This window comes from Lutra lutra, chromosome 7, assembly GCF_902655055.1.
Source record: "Lutra lutra chromosome 7, mLutLut1.2, whole genome shotgun sequence".
NCBI classification, from domain to species: domain Eukaryota; kingdom Metazoa; phylum Chordata; class Mammalia; order Carnivora; family Mustelidae; genus Lutra; species Lutra lutra.
The window spans coordinates 69,589,591-69,611,175 of NC_062284.1; the positions used below are offsets into that span (position 1 = coordinate 69,589,591).

At 39.8% G+C, this 21,585-nt stretch overlaps 1 protein-coding gene and 1 pseudogene across 2 annotated transcripts in view; one reads left to right on the plus strand and one right to left on the minus strand.

The window, feature by feature from the left end:
• Positions 1 to 3,573: 3,573 nt before the first annotated feature.
• On the minus strand, positions 3,574 to 4,307 carry LOC125104454 (60S ribosomal protein L7-like; annotated as a pseudogene).
• A 13,036-nt stretch (positions 4,308 to 17,343) lies between these two features.
• The window catches only part of AP4E1 (adaptor related protein complex 4 subunit epsilon 1), a 60,601-nt gene continuing 56,359 nt past the window's right edge, over positions 17,344 to 21,585 (plus strand). For both annotated transcript variants that reach the window (XM_047736669.1, XM_047736670.1), the window contains exons 1-2: positions 17,344 to 17,493; positions 19,567 to 19,638. In XM_047736669.1, the coding sequence (XP_047592625.1) occupies positions 17,344 to 17,493; positions 19,567 to 19,638 (222 nt within the window). The remainder of the gene's footprint in view (positions 17,494 to 19,566; positions 19,639 to 21,585) is intronic.

Here is a 21,585-nt window from a genome sequence, read left to right on the forward strand (position 1 = left end):
TAATTTATCAAAATCTGCTTCAGGTTAATAATAATTGGAATAATACTAATCCAGTAAAATACAGAAATTTTGCCAATATAGTTCCATTGATTGCTCCTTCGTGTTATTGTCATACATATTACATCTGTACAATGTTCTAAACTCAACCCAGTGTTATGATTTACTTTATACAATCTTTTGTCTTTTTAAGGAGTTCTTACCAAAAAAAGAGAGAACTATTATAGTGTTTTGTATTAACTCTTATATTTACCATTTCCTGTGTTCTTCATTTCTTTATATAATTTGAATTAATGTCTGGTGTCATCTCCTATTAGTCTGAAGAAGTCCCCCCCCCTTTTTTTTAAACTTTACACCCAATGTGGGGTTTGAACTCACAACCCCAAGATCTAGAGTCACATGTTCTATCAAGTGAGCCAGCCAGGCACCCCTGAAGAAATTTCTTTAATATTTCTTCTAAGGTAAGTCTACTAACAACAAATTCTTTGATTATCTTGAAATGTCTTTATTTCATTTTCTTTTTTTTTAAATAGGAAAAAATAAAGATCTTTTTTTTAAATTTAAATTGATAGCTAACATTTTTAATGAAGTTTTTTTTTTTTTTTCCTTGAAAAACTGAAGTCTAGAACACAAGGTCTATATTCTGTGGTAGAGCCAAGTCATGGTGGTTTCTCCTCTCTAAGGGTCTTTGCTTCCCAGTTAAAGATCTATTTAATACAAGTTTTATATAACACAGGATCCTTCATAAGGAAATGAAGACCTTCGGTTTGATATTTATTTATTTATTTATTTATTTATTTATTTATTTATTTAATAGACAGAGATCACAAGTAGGCAGAGAGGAAGGCAGAGAGAGAGGAGGAAGTAGGCTCCCCGCTGAGCAGAGAGCCCGACTGAGGGCTCTATCCCAGGATCCTGAGACCATGACCCCAGCTGAAGGCAGAGGCTTTAACCCACTGAGCCACCCAGGCACCCCTTGGTTTGATTTTTAAAGGGCCATTTTGCTAAACACATAATTCTTGATTTTTCAGTTCTGAAAATATTTACCCCTGTGTTCTGGCTGCCATTGCTTCTGATGAGAAGTCAGCTATTGACTGAATTGGTTTTCCCTTTTAAATGATAATTGTTTTTCTTTTGTTGTTTTGAGCATTTTTCTCTTTGTATTTTTCATCGAATGGGAGAAAATTTCAGCCGTTATTTCTTTAAGTATTCTTACTACTCTACCTCCCTTTCTCTCTCTTCTTCTGGGATTTCCATTACCCTTATGTTGATATACTTGAATCCCACAGATCTCTGAGGCTGCTTCTTTTTCTTCATTTTTTTTCCTCTCAGTTTTAAAGACTGAATAATTTCTTTTTTTTTTTAAAGATTTTTATTTATTTATTGAGAGAAAGGCAGTGAGAGAGAGCATGAGCGAGGAGAAAGTCAGAGGGAGAAGCAGACTCCCCGTGGAGCCGGGAGCCCGATGCAGGACTCGATCCCGAGACTCCGGGATCATGACCTGAGCCAAAGGCAGTCGTCCAACCAACTGAGCCACCCAGGCGTCCCTGAATAATTTCTTTTGATCTACCTTCAAGTTCACTGATTGTTCTTCTGCCATCTCAAATTTGTTGTTGAACTCCCCAAGTAAATTTTCAACTATTATACTTTTAGCTTAAGAATTTTCATTTTCTGGGGGGGCGCCTGGGTGGCTCAGTGGGTTAAGCCGCTGCCTTTGGCTCAGGTCATGATCTCGGAGTCCTAGGATCGAGCCCTGCATCGGGCTTTCTGCTCAGCAGGGAGCCTGCTTCCTCCTCTCTCTCTGCCTGCTTGTGATCTCTCTCTGTCAAATAAATAAATAATATCTTTAAAAAAATTTTCTTTCTTTTTTTTTTTTTTAAGATTTTATTTATTTGACAAAGAGAGACACAGCAAGAGAGGAAACACAAGTAGGGGGAGTGGGAAAGGGAGAAGCAGGCCTCCCGCCAAGCAAGGATCCAATGCTGGGCTCGATGCAGGGCTCGATGCGGGGCTCCATCCCAGGACCCTAGGATCATGACCTGAGCTGAAGGCACATGCTTAACGACTTAGCCACCCAGGCACCCCTGGTTCTCTTTTTAAAAATAGATTATGTCGGGGCGCCTGGGTGGCTCAGTGGGTTAAGCCGCTGCCTTTGGCTCAGGTCATGATCTCAGGGTCCTGGGATTGAGTCCCGCATCGGGCTCTCTGCTCAGCAAGAAGCCTGCTTCCCTCTCTCTCTCTGCCTGCCTCTCTGTCTACTTGTGATCTCTCTCTGTCAAATAAATAAATAAAATTAAAAAAAATAGATTATGTCTCTTTACTGAGTTAGCTATTTGTTGTCGTTGTTCTCATATATCTTTTAATTATTTAAACATGATTTCATTGAGTTCTTTGAACATATTTATAATAACTGCTTTGAAATCTTTTCTAAATCCAACATGTGGGCCCACTCAGAGATAGTTTCTATCAACTGCTTTTATCCCTGAGTATACACATCATATTTTCCTGCTTCCTTGAAACTCTCATAATTTTGTTGTTGAAAGCTGGACATTCTATTTAAATTTTTTAAAAAAGTTTTTATTTAAATTCCAGTTAGTTAACGTACAGTGTAGTATTAGTTTCAGGTATACAATTTACTGATTCAGCACTTCCATATATCACCTGGTGCTCATCACGACAAGTGCCCTCCTTAATTGTCATCATCTATGTCACCCATCCCCTGACCCCACTCTCCTCTGGTAACCGTCAATTTGTTCTTTATAGTTTAGAGTCTGTTTCTTGGTTTGCCTCTCACTCTCTCTTGCTCTCCCCCCCCCATGGTGATTTGTTTTGTTTCTTAAATTCCTCATATGAGGGGCGCCTGGGTGGCTCAGTGGGTTAAGCCGCTGCCTTCGGCTCAGGTCATGATCCCAGGTCCTGGGTTCAAGCCCCACATCGGGCTTTCTCCTCAGCGGGGAGCCTGCTTCCTCCTCTCTCTCTGCCTGCCTCTCTGCCTACTTGTGATTTCTCTCTGTCAAATAAATAAAATCTTTCAAAAAAAAATTCCTCATATGAGTGAAATCACATGTATTTGTCTTTTTCTGACTTATTTCACTTAGCATTATACTCACTAGCTCCATCCATGTCATTGCAAATGGCAAGATTTCATACTTTTTTATGGCTGAGTAATATTCCATTATATGTAAGTACCACATCTTCTTTGTCTACTCATCAGTTGATGGACATTTAGGCTGTTTCCATGTATGGGCTATTGTAGATGTGCTGCTATAAACATAGGGGTGAATGTATCCCTTTGTATTAGTATTTTTGTTTTCTTTCACTAAATACCTAGTGGTACAATTGCTGGGTCACAGGGTAGTTCTACTTTTAACTTTTTGAGGAAACTCCAAACTGTTTTCCAGAGTGGCTGCACCAGTCTGCATTCTCACTAACAGTGTAGGAGAGTTCCCCTTTCTTCACATCCTTGCCAACACCTGTTTTTTGTTTGTTTTTCTTTTATTCCTTTTTTTTCCCCTCCCATTTGAAAGTAGTCATTTATTATCTGACCACAGCACAAAAATAATCATGGTAGATACCTTAGTTCATCCTTCTAATAAGGCTATTTATCTGGTCTTCCCTGTCACTAGCATCTCCAACTTCTACAAAATGGGTGGTCTTTTTCTTCATTCTCCCTCATGGAAAAGATAATTTGAAGAGCCAAAAAAGTTGTTTGTTCCTTTGAAACATGCTCCAAAAGTATAGATTTCATGAATCAGATCCTCCACACAGATGATGCCATATTTGCCAGTTAATGTGTTATCTGTCAGGGCATTTCACTTCTTGTTGTTTTTGCCATCATCACGCTTGTAGATCAATTCATTTACAGACTTCAGGTCATGCTATATATGGTTCCACAATCCTTAGCATGTTAATTGAAGCCTTGTTGAGCTTAACAAAGGTGCCATTGAAGAACTGGCAAAGGTGAAGAAGCTGCAACACCTTCCAAACCTTTGGGCTTACACCACTGATACCTCTGATACTGATGACAAATGACAATTTGGTTTCTGCAGGTATGTTAGAAGTTGCCAGCTTTTCTTTCTTTCTTCTTCTTCTTCTTTTTTTTTTTTTTTTTTTTTTTTTTTTTTTAGCACCATCCTGGCCATTTAAATCTCTGTTCTGTAGAACATCTACCTACCTGCCTGTATTCCTTGTGGTAATTCTTAGCTTTTTCAAAGATAAGCTTCCTCCTTGCATTTCTTTTGGGCAAACTTCTTTCTCAAGGGTTTCTGGCAAATAGGAACCTTCTTTTCCTTCTCTTCTGCACACTCCATGGTCCCAGCAGGAAAAGAGGCATGTTGTTTTTTTGTGTTGTTGATTTTAGCCATTCTGACAGATGTGAGGTGATATCTCATTGTAGTATGGATTTGTTATTTCCCTGTTGATTAGTAATATTGAGCATATTTTCATGTGTCTGTTGTATATCTGTATGTGTTCTTTGGAAAAATGTCTACTCATGTCTCCAGTCCATTTTTTCAATGGGACTATTCATTTTTTGGATGTTCAGTTTTATAAATTCTTTATATATTTTGGATATTAACACTTTATCACATATGTCATTTGCAAATACCTTCTATTTCAAAGATTGTCTTTTAGTTTTATTATTTCCTTCGTTGTGCAGAAGCTTTTTATTTTGATGAAGTCCCAATAGTTTGTTTTTGCTTTTGTTTCCCTTGCCTCAGGACAGATATCTCGTAAGAACTTGCTATGGCAGATATCAAAGAGGTTATTACCTGTATTCTCACTAGGATTTTAATGGTTTCGTGTCTCACATTTAGGTCTTGATTTAATCCATTTTGAATTTATTTTTGTGTAAGGTGTAAGAAAGTGATCCAATTTGATTATTTTGCATGTTGCTGCCCAGTTTTCCTAACACTATTTGTTAAAACTTTCTCCCATTGCATATTCTTTTCTATTTTGTTAAAGATTAACTGACCATGTACTTGTAGGTTCACCTCTAGGTTTTCTATTCTGTTCCATTGATCAATGTGCCTATTTTTGTGGCAGTACCAAACTCTTTTGATCACTACAGCTTTATAACTTGAAGTCCAAAATCATGATGCCTCTGGGAAAGCTGGACATTTTAGATAAAATTCTGTAGCAAATCTGGTTTCTGATTTCTAGCCCCAGTGAGAGTTGTTGCTGTTTTCCCCTTTGCTTGTCTTTTTAAATTTGCCTGGACTCAACCTGTCACTGTCTCCCTGACACCGTGTGCTTACTGATGTCTCTGGTCTTTTAAGGGTCATCCTATACCTGCATAGCTTAGTGGTTAGCCCAGGATTCATCAGAGGTTGTGCTCAAACACCCAGAGCCAGGAGGATTTCCATTTTCTGCTATTAGATATATGTGTGGTTTGGAGAGAACTTTCACATTTTAGGCAGTTTTCACATGTGCCTAACTTTTGCTTTCCAACAGGACCTGTGTGTCTCCTCTGTGTGCATGCAGCCTCTGGTTGGCCAGGGATGGATCGAGAGCTACTATCTATGCCTATTTCCTGATCTCTGTTTTATATTACTGGCTAATCCATTGTTTACCTCAGTCAGGACTGCAACCCCAGCCAGACAACGCAACTGGATTTTTCACATTTGTCTCCAGATTAAACAAGGTTTTCATGACTTGCTCCACTTTGATAGATTACACCACCAATCAAATTTATAGGGCAGTTGGGCATGGAGGAGAAGCCTCTGGGAAAAATGACATAGACTTGATTTTTTTTTTTCACTTGTCACATTTTTACTATTTTTTTCTCTTTCTGGTATTGTTTCTCTGTGTATCTTTACTGATAGCCTGTTTCATATCATTTTACATATAGGTATTCAAGTGGGGCCCATGGTGAGAATTTATCTCTTTCTGTTTGACCACAACCCAGCCATGATGACGTAGACCACAGGTTCGTGAGCCCTAAGGGAGCAGGGAGGTGGGTGGGGAGGTGAGTGGGGGCGGGGCCCACCCAGGGTTTGTCAGGACCCCCGCCCTCTCCCTCCTCTTCCTCATTCATTCTGACTCACTCATACTTTCCGAATGGCTGTCTTGACTGTTCCCTTTCAGTGAAATCTCACAAAGTTTTAACAAAAAGTAGATTTGCATCGGATGCCCATTTAGCTTGTACAAATTAGACAATATCCTCTATGCTAAGAGGGAGAGAGAGAGAGAGACAGAAAAAGACCATTTAAATAATAAGGGTCCTCTCTCTGAGCCCAGGGCGAGGGTGGGAGGGGGGCTCTCCTGGCCCCTCTGGAGATCCCCACCGATCTCCAGAGAGCCTTTCATAAATCAGTAACCCACTACCTCTGCTCTTTACACTGTATTTAGGGAGGAATTGAAACAAGTTTTCAAATTCCATACAATAGGTGTTGGAAAAATGTTTCCAAGGGCCAGGTGGTATTTTTACTTTGTGGGACACAAGGTTACTGCCACAGCTCCTCAGCCTTGCCATTGTAGTAGGAAAAGAGCCGTGGGTAATATGTTAATGGATAGGCATGGCTATGTTCCAATAAAACTTTATTTAAAAAAATAGGTAAGGGGCCAGGTTTGGTCCACCGTCTGTATGTGCCAACTCCTGCTATATACAATTAATGGATTTGTCTTCATAGGGAGGCTGTTTACCCTAGACAGCTCCCCTTTCTACGGAGGGTGTGTGAAGGTCCCTCTCAGCCCCCACACACCAGGAGGGCTGGGAGCTGCCATGCACTTTGCTCCTTGCCCCTCACTGACTCCTGTCCACTGAGAAAGAGTGACTTCTCTGATGGGTGAGACTGACTGGAAGGACAGAGCCATGGAGCTCAGCCCTAGCCCACTCGTCTTCAGAGCCCCGTGAGCTCCCCTTCTGTCAGCGGCATTCCGGGTGGCATGGTTCCCACAGGAGGAAAGGGGAGGACCTGAGTCTGCCCTGAGGCCTCAGGTCTGTCATAGACTTGATTTTTACCTGATGTGTGGTAATTTTTAATGAACTGACACTTCTCAATTTGTTGTGTGCATTTGGTTAATTTCTAGAGCACTGCAATGGATATATTTTATAATTTTGCTTTATACTAGTTTCCCATAGAAAGGATTTGCTTATTTCCTTTCTTCATCAATGTGAGAAGTCTTGCTCTGAAATCCATTTTTGTGATAAAATTTTATTTATCAAGCAGTTATTTATGAGATATTAGCTTTTTGTTTGGTAAAAAAATCTGTTTCATATGTTATAAACATTTGGGACATACTGAGTTAAACAAAATTAAATAGGGTTCTTTATCACAGGACTTCACAGGGTCATGAATATGCTAAGATACATGGCACATCTCTAAGAGCAGGTCTGTGAGTAGAAAAGAAGTATGCAGCATTTTCTAATTAATTTAGCCACAGAATACCTTATACAATAAATATCTGTTAACAAGTTAAGAAGCACTGGTAAATGCTAGGACAAATGAACTGCTTAGACTTTAGGACAAATTTAGGGATTAGTTATGGTGGAGATGGTCATCAATGGGTACTTCTTTATATTCCCACAGATTATTGCCAGTAGTGGGGAACAAATAACCAGATGTTCTCCTAGTGTGTCTTTTTTCTTGTAATTCTTTCTCTGATTCTGCTTTAATCCCTGACATTCTCAGCTTCCACAAGTCCCATTTCTGAGGCAAACCCACTTAATCTACCTTGACAGAGAAGGTAGAGTTGAGACCTGGATGGACCTCTGAGTTCCTAGTTCCTTGCTTCCTTCCTAAAATGGTTTTAATTTTCCTTATGATTATAAAATTAATATATTATCATTCAAAAAATTCAATAAATATCAAAAAGTATTAAAAAAAGCATACAGAGTAAACATAATTCCACCATCCTAACCAACGACCTTTAGCATTTGGGTATCTATGTGTCCAAATATTTTTCTATGTACACCCTTTAAGGAATGTAAAATGAGTGCTTATTAAGTGTCAGGAATTGTGCCAGGTGCTAGGCAAATGGTGGTAAATACTTGATCCTTGTCTTCAAGTTACAATTTAGTCTAGTGAGGGAGAAAGACATTAAATAAATCCAGCAAACAATTTTATACTTAAAAATTGTGGTAGATGTGAGATTGACAAATATTTTGGCAAAGACAGACTCAAACCATACATACGGTTGTTTGTTTGTTTGTTTGTTTGTTTGTTTTTAAGAGAGAGATGGGGGAGGGATCGAGGGAGAGGGAGTGAGAGAATCCTAAGCAGGCTCCACGCAGGGCTCGATCTTCACAATCCTGAGATCATGACCTGAGCTGAAATCAAGGGTCAGATGTTGAAACAACTGAGCTACCCAGGCACATCCATTCATACATATGTTATATAACCTGTTTTCTTCACTTACATCAATGTATCATGAATATTTTCCCATGACAACAAATATAGATTCTGTGCTAGAATTGAGAATAAGAAAAACATGCTCCTACCCCTGAGGGTTTGGTTTTAACAAGGGAGAGAGACATATAAATACATCATTTCAATCCAGTTTTCGTAGGGGTTGTATAAGGTACAAACATGGGGCAGGGAAGGCTTCATGGGGAAGTGACTGCCTGATTTCTGTTTAAAGGATAAATAGAAATTTTTTAGTTAAGAATGGAAGAATATGCCAGACAGTCAGCATGTGCAAAAACATGAGAGTTAAAAGCATGGCATAGGCATACTTAGAGAACTGTTGGCAGCTTGATATTGCTAAAACAAAAAATCCTAATCTAAGCCTAGTAGAAGAGAATGCTAGAGAGGCAGGCAATGGGAAAGTTATCAAGGCCTATGTTTCCCTGGTAAGGAGTTTGCATTTATCCACCAGACTATTTTGAACCGAGAATAACATGATCAGATTTCTGAGATAGAAAATGCTCTTTGAAGGGCTGACTGAAAAGAGAAGAAACTGGTGATAGTGGGTGACTAATTAGAAGATTTTTGTAATAATACAGCACAGAGATGGTGGCAGGTGAAAGAAAGCAATTGGAGGTATATTAACCATCATGTTATTAGGGGGTAAAGGGAAGCAAATTAGCTGGAGTGGGAGACAGAATTACTGGTGAGAGCGGACAAGAGCTTTGCAGGGAAAACATGGCCAAATGCTAAACTCAAGAGCAAAGGGATGAAGAAAGCTAACTGGAGTTTAGAAGTTGAGGGACTTAGGAATAAGAATAGCATCAGCTCCCCTGAACCCTAGGGGAGAGTTTGGCTGAGGACACAGGTGAGATCTGGAGACATGGATATTTGTATGTCCTTGGAACTCCCCCTTCATGTGGCTGCCAGACACATTCCTGGGACAGCATGACAATCTTGCAATAAGTGAGCATGAACAACTGTTTTCTGTCTTTAATAGTCCCATCAAATGAAGGCAAAAATTTTGGGGAAAATGTTCTATGAAGAAATGATTCCCTAGAGATAGATCTTGGAAAGAAGTAGGCTGAATTCTCTGTGGTCACATGATAGAATGTAAGACTTTTGGAGAGAAAGCTAACATTTATGTATGATATATTTCTGAAGAAATAGATTGTAGCAGTTGTTTCTAGGGAAGGGAAGTGGACAGCTTCCTGTGGAAGAGAGGAAGATTTTTCTCAGCATAACCTTTTGTACAGTTTGAGATTTGAATGAAGAGAATTTGACATCTATTCAAAATAAGAGTTTTTGAAAAGGAAGCTGAGGAAGTGCAGAAGAAAAACATTACCCTTTCACACATCTGTATATATTTCCAAGGAGACAGTCCTGCTTGGAAAATGGTGGGGCTGCTGATATTCTCATGAGGAATAAGATAGCTGGCCCCACTGCAGTCTTAGGACCATCATACTTTCTTAAAATGTATTGAGTCATTTCTCTGCCCTATTTTCAGCCACCTTCTTCCCTGACTGGAAGAAGAGAGGAAATCCACTTCTAGAGGGTTTAATTTAATAGGTTCAATCCCTGTCATTCTGAGTGAAATTACCTGGGATAAAGGTGGAGATGGGAAAAGGAGAAAGGAGAGCCCATATTTACAGAAAAAATGGACAGTCTAAAATTACAAGCTTCAAAGAAAACATCTATATCCCTTTCATTTCATGGCAGGACTTGGAGCCAGAGTCTCAGAACAAGAAGCCACAGGCAACCTCTTCATTGTCCATCCATGAAAGTATGGGGAAAATGCTCCAAACTCAAAGTCTAGATTTAGGGCTGCAATTTCAGTTCTACCTCTAAGGTTGTGTGACCTTGGTCAAGTGGCTTCTACAGCCTACGTATCCAATCATTAGGTGACTGGATGTGTCGATAACATCCAAATTTCTTCCAATTTCCACATCCTATAATCCTAAATCTTAGCAAGTCTTGCTATATAATTCTGTAGATTTTCCAACCAGGTATTTTACTTCTGGGCTTTTGACATTTGTTTCTTACCTCTATTATCAACTTCTAGCTTTGCAAGATGGAACCTAGAGGAGAAATGGTAGAAATTGGTGGGGCTTCAACAATCTTTGTGCCTGGGTCACACACTGGGTAGAAAGCTCTGGAAGTTGTTCCACCAACTTCTTCACAATTGGGTCAGTTGGAGATAGTTTTGTCTTTTCCCAAATTTCTTTCTTTTCTAAGAACTCTTCTGTATATTTCTCTTGCAACCATTCATTTTACCTCTAAAGTCTTTTGCTGTTCATTGGCCTATACTCATGTATCAATTGATGTGACTGAATAATGCATATACTTATTTCAATAAATAATTGAGTACCTACTATGTACTAGATAGTTTTCAAACTTTTCGGTCTTAGGACCCCCTCAGCATGTTTGAAAGTTATCAGGGACCTCCAAAACCTTTTGTTTATATGAGTTATATATATATATATATATATATATATATATATATATATACTAAATTGAAAAGTAAAACAGAAAATTTAAGGTATTAACTAATTTTTAAAATAGCAAAAAACAGACCCATCATATGTTAATAACATTAAAAAGATGAAAAACAGTTATATATTCAGAACAAAAAAAATTAGTGAGAGGAATGAATGGCACTGTTTCACAATTTTGCAAATCTCCTTAACATAAAACAGCTGGATTCTCATGCCTGGTTCTTTATTTGATCTGTTGTCTTGGGGATTGTATTAGTTTCCTGGGGCTGCTATAACAAATTACCAAAACTTGGCTGCTCAAAACGACAGAAATGTGTTCTTTTGCGGTTCTGGGGCCAGAAGTTCAACATCAAGTTTCACTGGGCCAAAATCAAGGTGCGGGCAGGGAAGTGCTCCCTCTGGAGGCGCCAGAAGAAACCTCTCTCCTTGACCCTTCCCGATTCTGGTGACTGCTAACATTCCTTCATTTGCGGCTACCTCCTTCCCAACTCTTCCTATCTCTGCATCAACTGTTCTTGTGTGTGTGTGTTGGCTAATTTCCTGGTGCTTCTTTCTTATAAGGACATTTGTGATGGCTTGTAGACCTCACTGGGATAATACAGGATAATCTCTTTACCTCAAGATCATGAACTCAGTCCCATCAGCCCAAGTTTCACTATTCACAGGTTTCAAGGCTTACAGTGTGGATATATCCTTGGGAGCCATTATCAGCCAACAACAGGTTATTTTGTTTGATGTTTATGAAAAAAATCTAGTCTCACACAGATATGCAGTTTGGGACAAAAGCGAGTAGTTTTATAGCCTTTTCAAATAATTGCGGATATTCTTCTTTAGTATAACACCAAAACTCAACAAGAAGTAGTTTCTTAAAGGTTTGTTAAAACGTGGAATTTGAAAACATATCTGTGAGCTTTTCTCACTGGGTTACATTAAAATCATTGGGCTAGAATGCACTTTTTTTTTTTTAAAGATTTTATTTATTTATTTGACAGAGAGAGATCACAAGTAGACGGAGAGGCAGGCAGAGAGAGAGAGAGAGAGAGGGAAGCAGGCCTCCTGCTGAGCAGAGAGCCCGATGCAGGACTCGATCCCAGGACCCTGAGATCATGACCTGAGCCGAAGGCAGCGGCTCAACCCACTGAGCCACCCAGGCGCCCCTAGAATGCACTTTTAATGGATCTTTCATCCACTCCCTAATTTTATAACATCATGCATTGATCATTTGGAAGATTTTGGTTCACTGAGTTATTTAGGTCTTCCTAATGTTGACACATTTAATTATATATGATCAAAAATAACATTCTATTAATATCACATCCAATCTTATCAAAACAGTTCCTACATATTGGGAAATTATCAAACTCCTGGTGGTAGAAACACATTCTTCAAAATTGTAATTTACACATGAAAGCTTAAATTTTATCAGTGACAACAAATTCAATTATTTTCCTTAAAGTGACAGACTTGCTGTTCACTTTCAAGAAAGGCTCTGTTTGTTAATAAATGAAGAAAAGTGGCTGGTTCAGCTTTCAAGTCAAACAAGTCCTCAAGTCCTTTTCCTTGAAGAACCCTGGTTGTGCATCAGAACTGCTTGATGTGTACTTCCCATTTTGCCACACCCAGTGCTTAAAAGGCATATACTGAAAGGTCGAGATTTAATAAAATTAAGAATTCTTATTGCTTTATCAAAGATATTCTAAGGTAAACTGGCTTTTCTCCTCCCCCAGTGGGAGTGTATGGTAGTGAAGAATACAATTTGCAGCCTCTGCCTTGATTTGTGCCAAGGTGCAAGCACTTTTGCCCAGTATTGCTTTTATACCATTGGTGCAAATATCAGCACAATTGTTCCAGGATAAACTTACTTTAAAAAATTGGTCACTTCTTCTGCCTTCCATCTTCCACCTCTATCTGTCTATCTGGCCTGACACTACCTGTCATTCACCAAAGCAAGCAAACACTGACTCCCTTAGAGTGTGTGAGTGGAAGGAGTCAATAGGGTCATCATCACTCAGGATGATGTCAACACTCTTTTCATTATTTAACTTATATATTCAGGAGAAACTTCTGGTTGAGAGAGAGGAAATACAGGATGCCTGACAGCATGAGTTCTGAAGCCAGATAACCAGGTTTGAATTGCGGCTCTATACTGGGTAGCTGTGTGACTTTGGGTCAAATTACTTCACCCTATACTTCCGTTTCCTCATTCATAAAGTGCAAATAAGATCTCCTACCTCATAGGGTATGGTAAGGATCAAATGAGTTAATACACTGAAAGTGCTTATAACAATGACTGGCATGTATAAAGTGCTTAATAAATATTGCTCTTAGCTCCCCCCCAAAAATTGGTCAATGCTCTATTTCAGCACTACCTGTGTTTATTGCCAAGCATTTACATAAGAGATCTTCAAGTATTAGTACTGACACTGGATAGATACAAGCAAAGCAACAAGCCTAGCTTACATCTATGTTTGTGTAATTTTTCAGTCATCTTCAAGGCAATATATTTCTGCAGATCAGATGTTATCTCAGTCTTTACAATTGCAACTAAATTTCTAATTTGGTGAGCTACTGCATCCTTGGAAAGTAGCTTGGCTACTTTCTTTCCAAAGATGATTTCTTTGATTTTTTTTTAATCCAGCAGTCATTTCCTGAGAAACACACAAACTTTATTAGTCTCTCAGTTATCATTTGCCCTTTTGCAGCCAGTGCAACACAATAATTTCACCTGTAAGATGCTTCAGTGGGGTTTTCATTTCTAGTTCAAAGAGTGGTATCAAAAAAAGCTGAGTTTTAAAGGTCCTACCATTTTAAAATATTCAATTCCCTTTCCTTTCTTATGTACGGTTTTACCCAGACTCTCCCCTTTACCTGAGTCAGAGAATCCTCTTGATACTAAGGTCAATGTCGTATTTTTCAGCATCTTTAGCTGTTGGAAGATTGAGAAAGCAACTCTTCTAATCTCCCTTTCGTAAGCCAACGAAAGAACCTAAAGTTAAAAAAGGGTAGAAACCAGGTCGAAGAGGTTGCTGCCTGTGTTCTCCTCAAGGATTTTGATGGATTCCTTTCTCACATTGAGATCCTTCATCCATTTTGAGTCTATTTTCGTGTGTGGTGTAAGGAAATGGTCCAATTTCATTTTTCTGCATGTGGCTGTCCAATTTTCCCAACACCATTTATTGAAGAGGCTGTCTTTTTTCCATTGGACATTCTTTCCTGCTTTGTCGAAGATGAGTTGACCATAGAGTTGAGGGTCTATTTCTGGGCTCTCTATTCTGTTCCATTGATCTATGTGTCTGTTTTTGTGCTAGTACCATGCTGTCTTGATGATGACAGCTTTGTAATAGAGCTTGAAGTCCGGAATTGTGATGCCACCAACTTTGGCTTTCTTTTTCAATATTCCTTTGGCTATTCGAGGTCTTTTCTGGTTCCATATGAATTTTAGGATTATTTGTTCCATTTCTTTGAAAAAAAAATGGATAGTACTTTGATAGGAATTGCATTAAATGTGTAGATTGCTTTAGGTAGCATAGACATTTTCACAATATTTATTCTTCCAATCCAGGAGCATGGAACATTTTTCCATTTCTTTGTGTCTTCCTCAATTTCTTTCATGAGTACTTTATAGTTTTCTGTGTATAGATTCTTAGTCTCTTTGGTTAGGTTTATTCCTAGGTATCTTATAGTTTTGGGTGCAATTGTAAATGGGATGGACTCCTTAATTTCTCTTTCTTCTGTCTTGTTGTTGGTGTAGAGAAATGCAACTGATTTCTGTGCATTGATTTTATATCCTCTTCGACCTCAGCCACAGCAACATCTTCCTAGGAACATCACCAAAGGCAAGGGAAGCAAGGGCAAAAATGAACTATTGGGATTTTATCAAGATCAAAAGCTTTTGCACAGCAAAGGAAACAGTTAACAAAACCAAAAGACAACTGACAGAATGGGAGAAGATATTTGCAAATGACATATCAGATAAAGGGCTAGTGTCCAAAATCTATAAAGAACTTAGCAAACTCAACACCCAAAGAACAAATAATCCAATCAAGAAATGGGCAGAGGACATGAACAGACATTTCTGCAAAGAAGACATCCAGATGGCCAACAGACACAGTGCTCCATATCACTCGGCATCAGGGAAATACAAATCAAAACCACAATGAGATACCACCTCACACCAGTCAGAATGGCTAAAATGAACAAGTCAGGAAATGACAGATGCTGGCGAGGATGCGGAGAAAGGGGAACCCTCCTACACTGTTAGTGGGAATGCAAGCTGGTGCAACCACTCTGGAAAACTGCATGGAGGTTCCTCAAAATGTTGAAAATAGAACTACCCTATGACCCAGCAATTGCACTGCTGGGTATTTACCCTAAAGATACAAACGTAGTGATCCTAAGGGGCACATGCACCCGAATGTTTATAGCAGCAATGTCTACAATAGCCAAACTATGGAAAGAACCTAGATGTCCATCAACAGATGAATGGATAAAGAAGATGTGGTATATATACACAATGGAATACTATGCAGCCATCAAAAGAAATGAAATCTTGCCATTTGTGACGACGTGGATGGAACTAGAGGGTATCATGCTTAGCGAAATAAGTCAATCGGAGAAAGACAACTATCATATGATCTCCCTGATATGAGGGAGAGGAGATGCAACATGGGGGGTTAAGGGGGTAGGAGAAGAATAAATGTAACAAGATGGGATTGGGAGGGAGACAAACCATAAGTGACTCTTAATCTCACAAAACAAACTGAAGGTTGATGGGGGAGGGGGAGTTTATGGATATTGGGGAGGGTATGTGCTATGGTGAGTGCTGTGAAGTGTGTAAACCTGGCGATTCGCAGACCTGTACCCCTGGGGATAAAAATATATGTTTATAAAAAATAAAATTTAAAAAAAAATTGAAAAAAAAAAGGGTAGAAACCAAATTTTACTTTGAATAAAATATTAAATTCTACAGGGCGCCTGGGTGGCTCAGTGGGTTAAGCCACTGCCTGTGACTCAGGTCATGATCCCAAGTCCTGGGTTCAAGCCCCGCATCTGGCTTTCTGCTCAGCAGGGAGCCTGCTTCCTCCTCTCTCTCTGCCTGCCTCTCTGTCTGCTTGTGATTTCTCTCTGTCAAATAAATAAATAAAATCTTAAAAAAATATTAAATTCTATAAGAATAACAATTTAAAATAATATTTAAACATTTACTTTTTCAATAAATTAAAAACTATTCTTGCAAAGCAAGTCCACAAAATGAACTTTTTTCTTGTGTTTCTTCATGGGTGCAAGGACATTTTAGGGATTTCAAAAAACCCATTTATGGGGGAGTGATGGGGTTACAGTGACTAGGTATAAGGGAGGATAGCTTGTGAGAACACACTAGTAGTAGTAAGGAAAAACTAAGTTAATCTCTGAAAGCGCACATGTTTATACCTTAAACCTTGGAACATTCTAGAAAACAGAGGGGTACTCAAGCACACATTCCACCACTAACAAAGCTCTTAAGTCAACTATCCTCTTGAAAACTTCTCTGTATACTCCCAAAAGGATGAGAGTGAAAACAGCAAACATTTTAGTATTGGACATAGAATTTGGACTTCGTGGATCCGCTGGAAGGGTCGCAGAGACCCTCAGAAGTCACCAGGCCGCATTCTGAGAACCACTGTACCAGATTCTGTCCTAGGTGGAAGCTGCGGTAACAGCATTAGGTGAACTATCCCCTCCACAGGGAGATGAGGTATTTATGCAGGGGCCACTGTGATCAGCTCTGAAGGGAGAAAGAACGGAGCTCTGGGAGCGGGTAGGGCACAACACCCACACTCGTCTGCCGCGCCGGGTGGGCTGCTTCGGGAGCGTGACCTCGAAACCGCCTCCACAGAGCAGGAGTCGGCCAGGGTGTGGGGGTGGGGAGGGCTTCGCGACCACGTCCCACCCTTTCCCGAGAACGTCCCCAAATCCCGGAGAACAGGGGCGGTTAGGAAGCGGCAGTGATTGCGACACCCCGGCGTGAGGAAGCGCGCAGCACAGCGCGCTCTCCTTCGGCAGCGTCCCCGCTCCCTCAGGGCCAGGGCCATGCGTGGCGCCGAGGGCAGTCCTCGGGCTGTGGGGGAGGAAGGTGGGTGGAGGGCCCGCAGTCCCGCAGCCTGGGAACGGAGGCCGAATGGGGCCAGGAACATGCGCCTCCAGATACGGTCTCGCGCGGCGCGGAGGCGGATAAAAGCAAAGGGAAACCCCGGAGTCGCCATCGAAACCGGACCATCAGGTCCTTCAATTCCTCCCTAGGAAGTCAACCTCCGCGCGCCAGCTGGCTAGCCTCTTCTCCGCGCGGCCTCTCGCGCCCTCCGGCGGCCTCTCTCGAGAACGACACTGTCCTTGTCCACGCCCGACGCGAATAAAGATTTATTCTTCAAACAAACAGGAAGTGTCTACGGAGGCCGGGCCGGCGGCTAGGCAGGGGCCGGGCATGAAGCCGGGCGGCGACCGGATCGCGGGCGGTGGTGGCGGCGGCGATGAGCGACATAGTGGAGAAGACGCTGACGGCGCTGCCGGGACTCTTTTTGCAGAACCAGTCGGTTGGCGGGCCGGCGGGCGTCAAGGCGTCTTTCTCTTCGCGGCTGGGCGGCCTCGTCCGCGGCATCACCGCGCTAACTTCCAAGCACGTAAGTGCTCGCTGGGCCGGGAGGTCAGGGGCGCCGGCGAAAGGCCCCCGCGCTGGGAGGCCCGAGTCCGGCGGCGAGCCTCGGGGCCGGCCCTCCCGCGGGGTTCAGGGACTCCGTGTGTGTCAGTGCGTCCCCGCGTCTGTCTGGAAGCGTCACTTGCCTTCCCGGACTGACAGCTAGGAGGCCGAATTTCCACAATTGGCCGTGACACTGAGTCATTATCATCTGTGGCTGGTCTCTCTAATCTTTGAGTCTCTGTGTGTTTCTGGACGTTGAAGTGGAAAAGTACCAAAACGTACTCCATAGGTTCTTTCGAGGATTAGATGAGCCATCAAGCGAGTGAAGATACTTAGTGCCGTGGAAGTGTCAGCATCGCTTACCTTCTACAAAGTTTCTTTACAGGTTCTCTCTCACCAGTTCTTTCACACGCCGGAACAGAGCCTGCCATCTGAACCTGTTGTTCAACGTCTTTGGGGAGCTTGAGGTTCTTAGGTTGTAACAAGGGGGGGGGGGGAGAAAAAGCGTTAATTCTCCCCAGATAAAAAGTTTGTTGTCTCAGCCTCAGATGGGCTTTGAAAATGACTAGTCAGAATAGAAGGTATTAAGTTTCCACAAACTTTGGTAGTTGAACCAAGATTCAACAATCTATAAGATTATTTTGTTATGTCATAATTTGCTGAAAAGTTAATTTATGAAAGAGGTTATGTGTTAGACATGGAGGAAAAAGAGTAAAACAAATTTTCTTTTCCCCAAGGAATTGGTCCTTCATCTTGGGCTTAAGACAGGTATAAGCAATATACAATAACTTGTAAGTCCCCAGAGAGAAGGATTTTCTTCAAAGTGCCCTTGGGGTTTAAAACATTTTTTTTTAAAGATTTTATTTATATATTTGGCAGACAGAGATCACAAGTATGCAGAGAGGGAGAGAGACAGAGAGAGAGAGGTAGAAGCAGACTCCCTGCTGAGCAGAGAGCTTGATCCCAGGACCCTGGAATCATGACCCAAGCTGAAGGCAGAGGCTTTAACCCACTGAGCCACCCAGGCGCTCCTAAAACATTCTTTTAAAGTTGAAATAAGATGATGCTCTACTGGATGCTGTATTTCTCCTTCACATTCAGAAATCATTATTTATGGACATAATATTGCTTGTCTTAATATTTTGTCCTTTACTCATTTCTGTGAGATTCTGAGTGAAATTAAAAAAATATTTTTGGTCTTAAATTGCAGTTTGGAACTGTACATAGGGTATCTAAATGTGGCAGTACCTCAGGAGTAGTACTTGAGTAAGCTACCTACTGGACATCTGCTGATTGAATGTGTAATTTAAAGATAGCATTATGTTAGCCAAAAATGGGACCGATATTCAAGTGTGCTAAGGAGATGAAATACAATGTAGGCAGCAGAAGTGACCACATTGATGTATTTGTTGTGTATATGAGAGAGAGAGAAAGAGAAGGGAGTTGAGGGAAAGGATGTGAGGAATAGTGAGAAAAGAAGAAGGAAGAGTATAGCTTAAGGGGAAAAAGACCTATTTCTGTTTCTTCCTTCGTACCCTATTTTCTATTCTATGAAGACTTTTTACTTTATTTATTAAGATTTTTTTAATTCTTATCTCTGTACCTATTGTGGGGCTCAAACTCAGAACCCCAAGATGAAGAGTTGGATGCTCCAATGATTGAGCCGGGTGGGCCCCAGGACTTTTTATTCTTAAAGGGAAGGTTCGTCATGAGACCCTTATCCTGGACCAGTACATGAAAAATTTCTTCTTTCTCTCCACCTTGAATTCAAAACAAAGGAAAACAAAACAAAACGTTTTCTGCTAATCTGTCCTTGAGAGGACAGTAGTTAAGTGAAGGAAAAAGGAACGGTGGATTATTCTTTCCAGGAATGATTGGGAGGGTTTGGAGAAATGCATTTAGGCTAATCTTAAGCATGTAATTTTTATAACTGTCCTTTAAAATAACGTTTACTTTTTGTTGAAAGCATTATAAGTTACATTTTTCCTTTTAAGAACTACTGCTACAGTTTGAAAAGACCATTATTCGTGCATTTAAATACTTTTCATTTTTTTAGGAGGAAGAGAAACTAATCCAGCAGGAACTGAGTAGTCTGAAAACAACTGTTTCTGCTCCTACAACAACACTGGTGAGTTTGCATAGTCAGTGCCAGCACATTTAATATTTGAAATCAGGTCCACTATGCAGTCTGTAGTGGCATCTAATTGATCAGTTGCTAAAATTTAATTTATCATAGTCACAATTAGTTATGGATGGTAGCAGGTCAGACACCAGCTTAAGCTTTTTTGGTTTTTTTTTTTTTGTTTACAGGCATACAGTTGTTTATTTTAGCTTTGTTAGTTATCTCTTTATTATTTACGGGCTGCACCAGGGCAAGGCTTGCTTGACTGATGCCAATTCAGTGCCAGCATGATGGTAATTACATAAATGTGGCAATACTCATGGGACCCCAGTGCTGATCTTATTGTTTTAATGTTGTGTACTGGGAAAATGTTATGCTATATCATTTATTTAAAGTAATATTTTCAGTCCTGAATTGGTATATTATAGATCTCTCATTTTGCTGTTCTACATCTTGGAATATAGGTGAATGAGGTAGAAAATGGTTTTCTTGCTCTAAAACACTGTATTGCACAACAGCGAAATCAAGTTCCAGTTATTTTAGAACTTGAGCCATATAACTTGATTTCTCAAAAAGCCTTTTTAGCAGCTATTTAATGAGTAGCCACTGTGCAGGCCACTGTCCCTACATAGTTTCATTAAGACCTAAGTTTTTTTTTTCTTTCAATTTTCATGTGGTTTCATATGAGATTTTGCCAAGCAACATTATTCAGCAAATATTTAGTGAGTATTCTCCCTTTTCTAATAAGAATATTAGGGTGAATATTTTGCATGAACACACGATCATGTACATGAATAACATTTTTATAGCTTAAGAGAATGTATATATTTCCTTTTATGATCATAGTAATATTTGGACAAATGAACCTCACAGCATACTTAATCTGATATATTTATGTGTGTATATATATATGTATATGTATGTGTGTAGATAGGTATATGTGTGTATATGTATGAAGTCATTGTGTATTCATGATACTTGATAGAAATGTTAAGCAGAAATGGTTTCTTTCCTTTTACTTTGTTTGATTTCCATTTTTATAATTGACACACCTGGAGAAATAAGATAAATAGGTAGAACTTAGGGAGCCAGAGATTTTGAATGGAAGGTTTTATAATAATTATGGCTATCCAGCTCCGGGCATGCTTTTTTGTTTTTGTTTTGTTTTTTTTTTTTTTTAAATTAGAGAGAGAGCAAGCATGATGCGGGAGGGGTAGAGAGAGGGAATCCCAAGCATGCTCCACCCTCAGCATGGAGTCCCACGCAGGCTCCATTCCATGACCCTGAGGTCATAACCTGAGCCAAAATTATGAGTCGGATGCTTAACCAGCTGAGCCACCCAGATGCCTCTGGGTATGCTTTGTAGTCTGTCTCTGAGGTGGTTGGGTAGAGGTTCCATGAGAGTTTGTTAGAGAAATTGTAAAAAAAAAAAAATTCTGCAGTAGGGAATGGACTTTCTTCTCATAAACTAGGAGAATAAAAATATATGCTATAGAAAGTTACAAAACTAGGGATGAAACTTAATGGATTAGATGAATACTTTCACTCCTAATTGATGTGAAAGCCTTTTAAGAGGAACTTTCAGTATCTTTTAACCTTGTTTTTTTCAGTGTTTAGTAGTCTTAATATACTAATGAATTAATTGTTATTACTTTAAACATAAGTGACCTGAATTAAATCTTATTTTCCAAGGATTTTCCTATGGTTTCTTTTAAACTCTTCATGTTTATGTATATAAATATGATATGTGTCTATATACCTATGTATATAAATACATACATATATAAATATGAATTAGTAAATATTATTATCCTTACTTAAAAATACTTGTTATTATTTTCTAAGTATTTTGTATAATACACTAACCTAGTTAATTTTTAGATATTAAAATGGGCTGTGGACTTATATTAAAGCATATTTTTAAATATTTTTTATTTATGATTAAAATTTGCT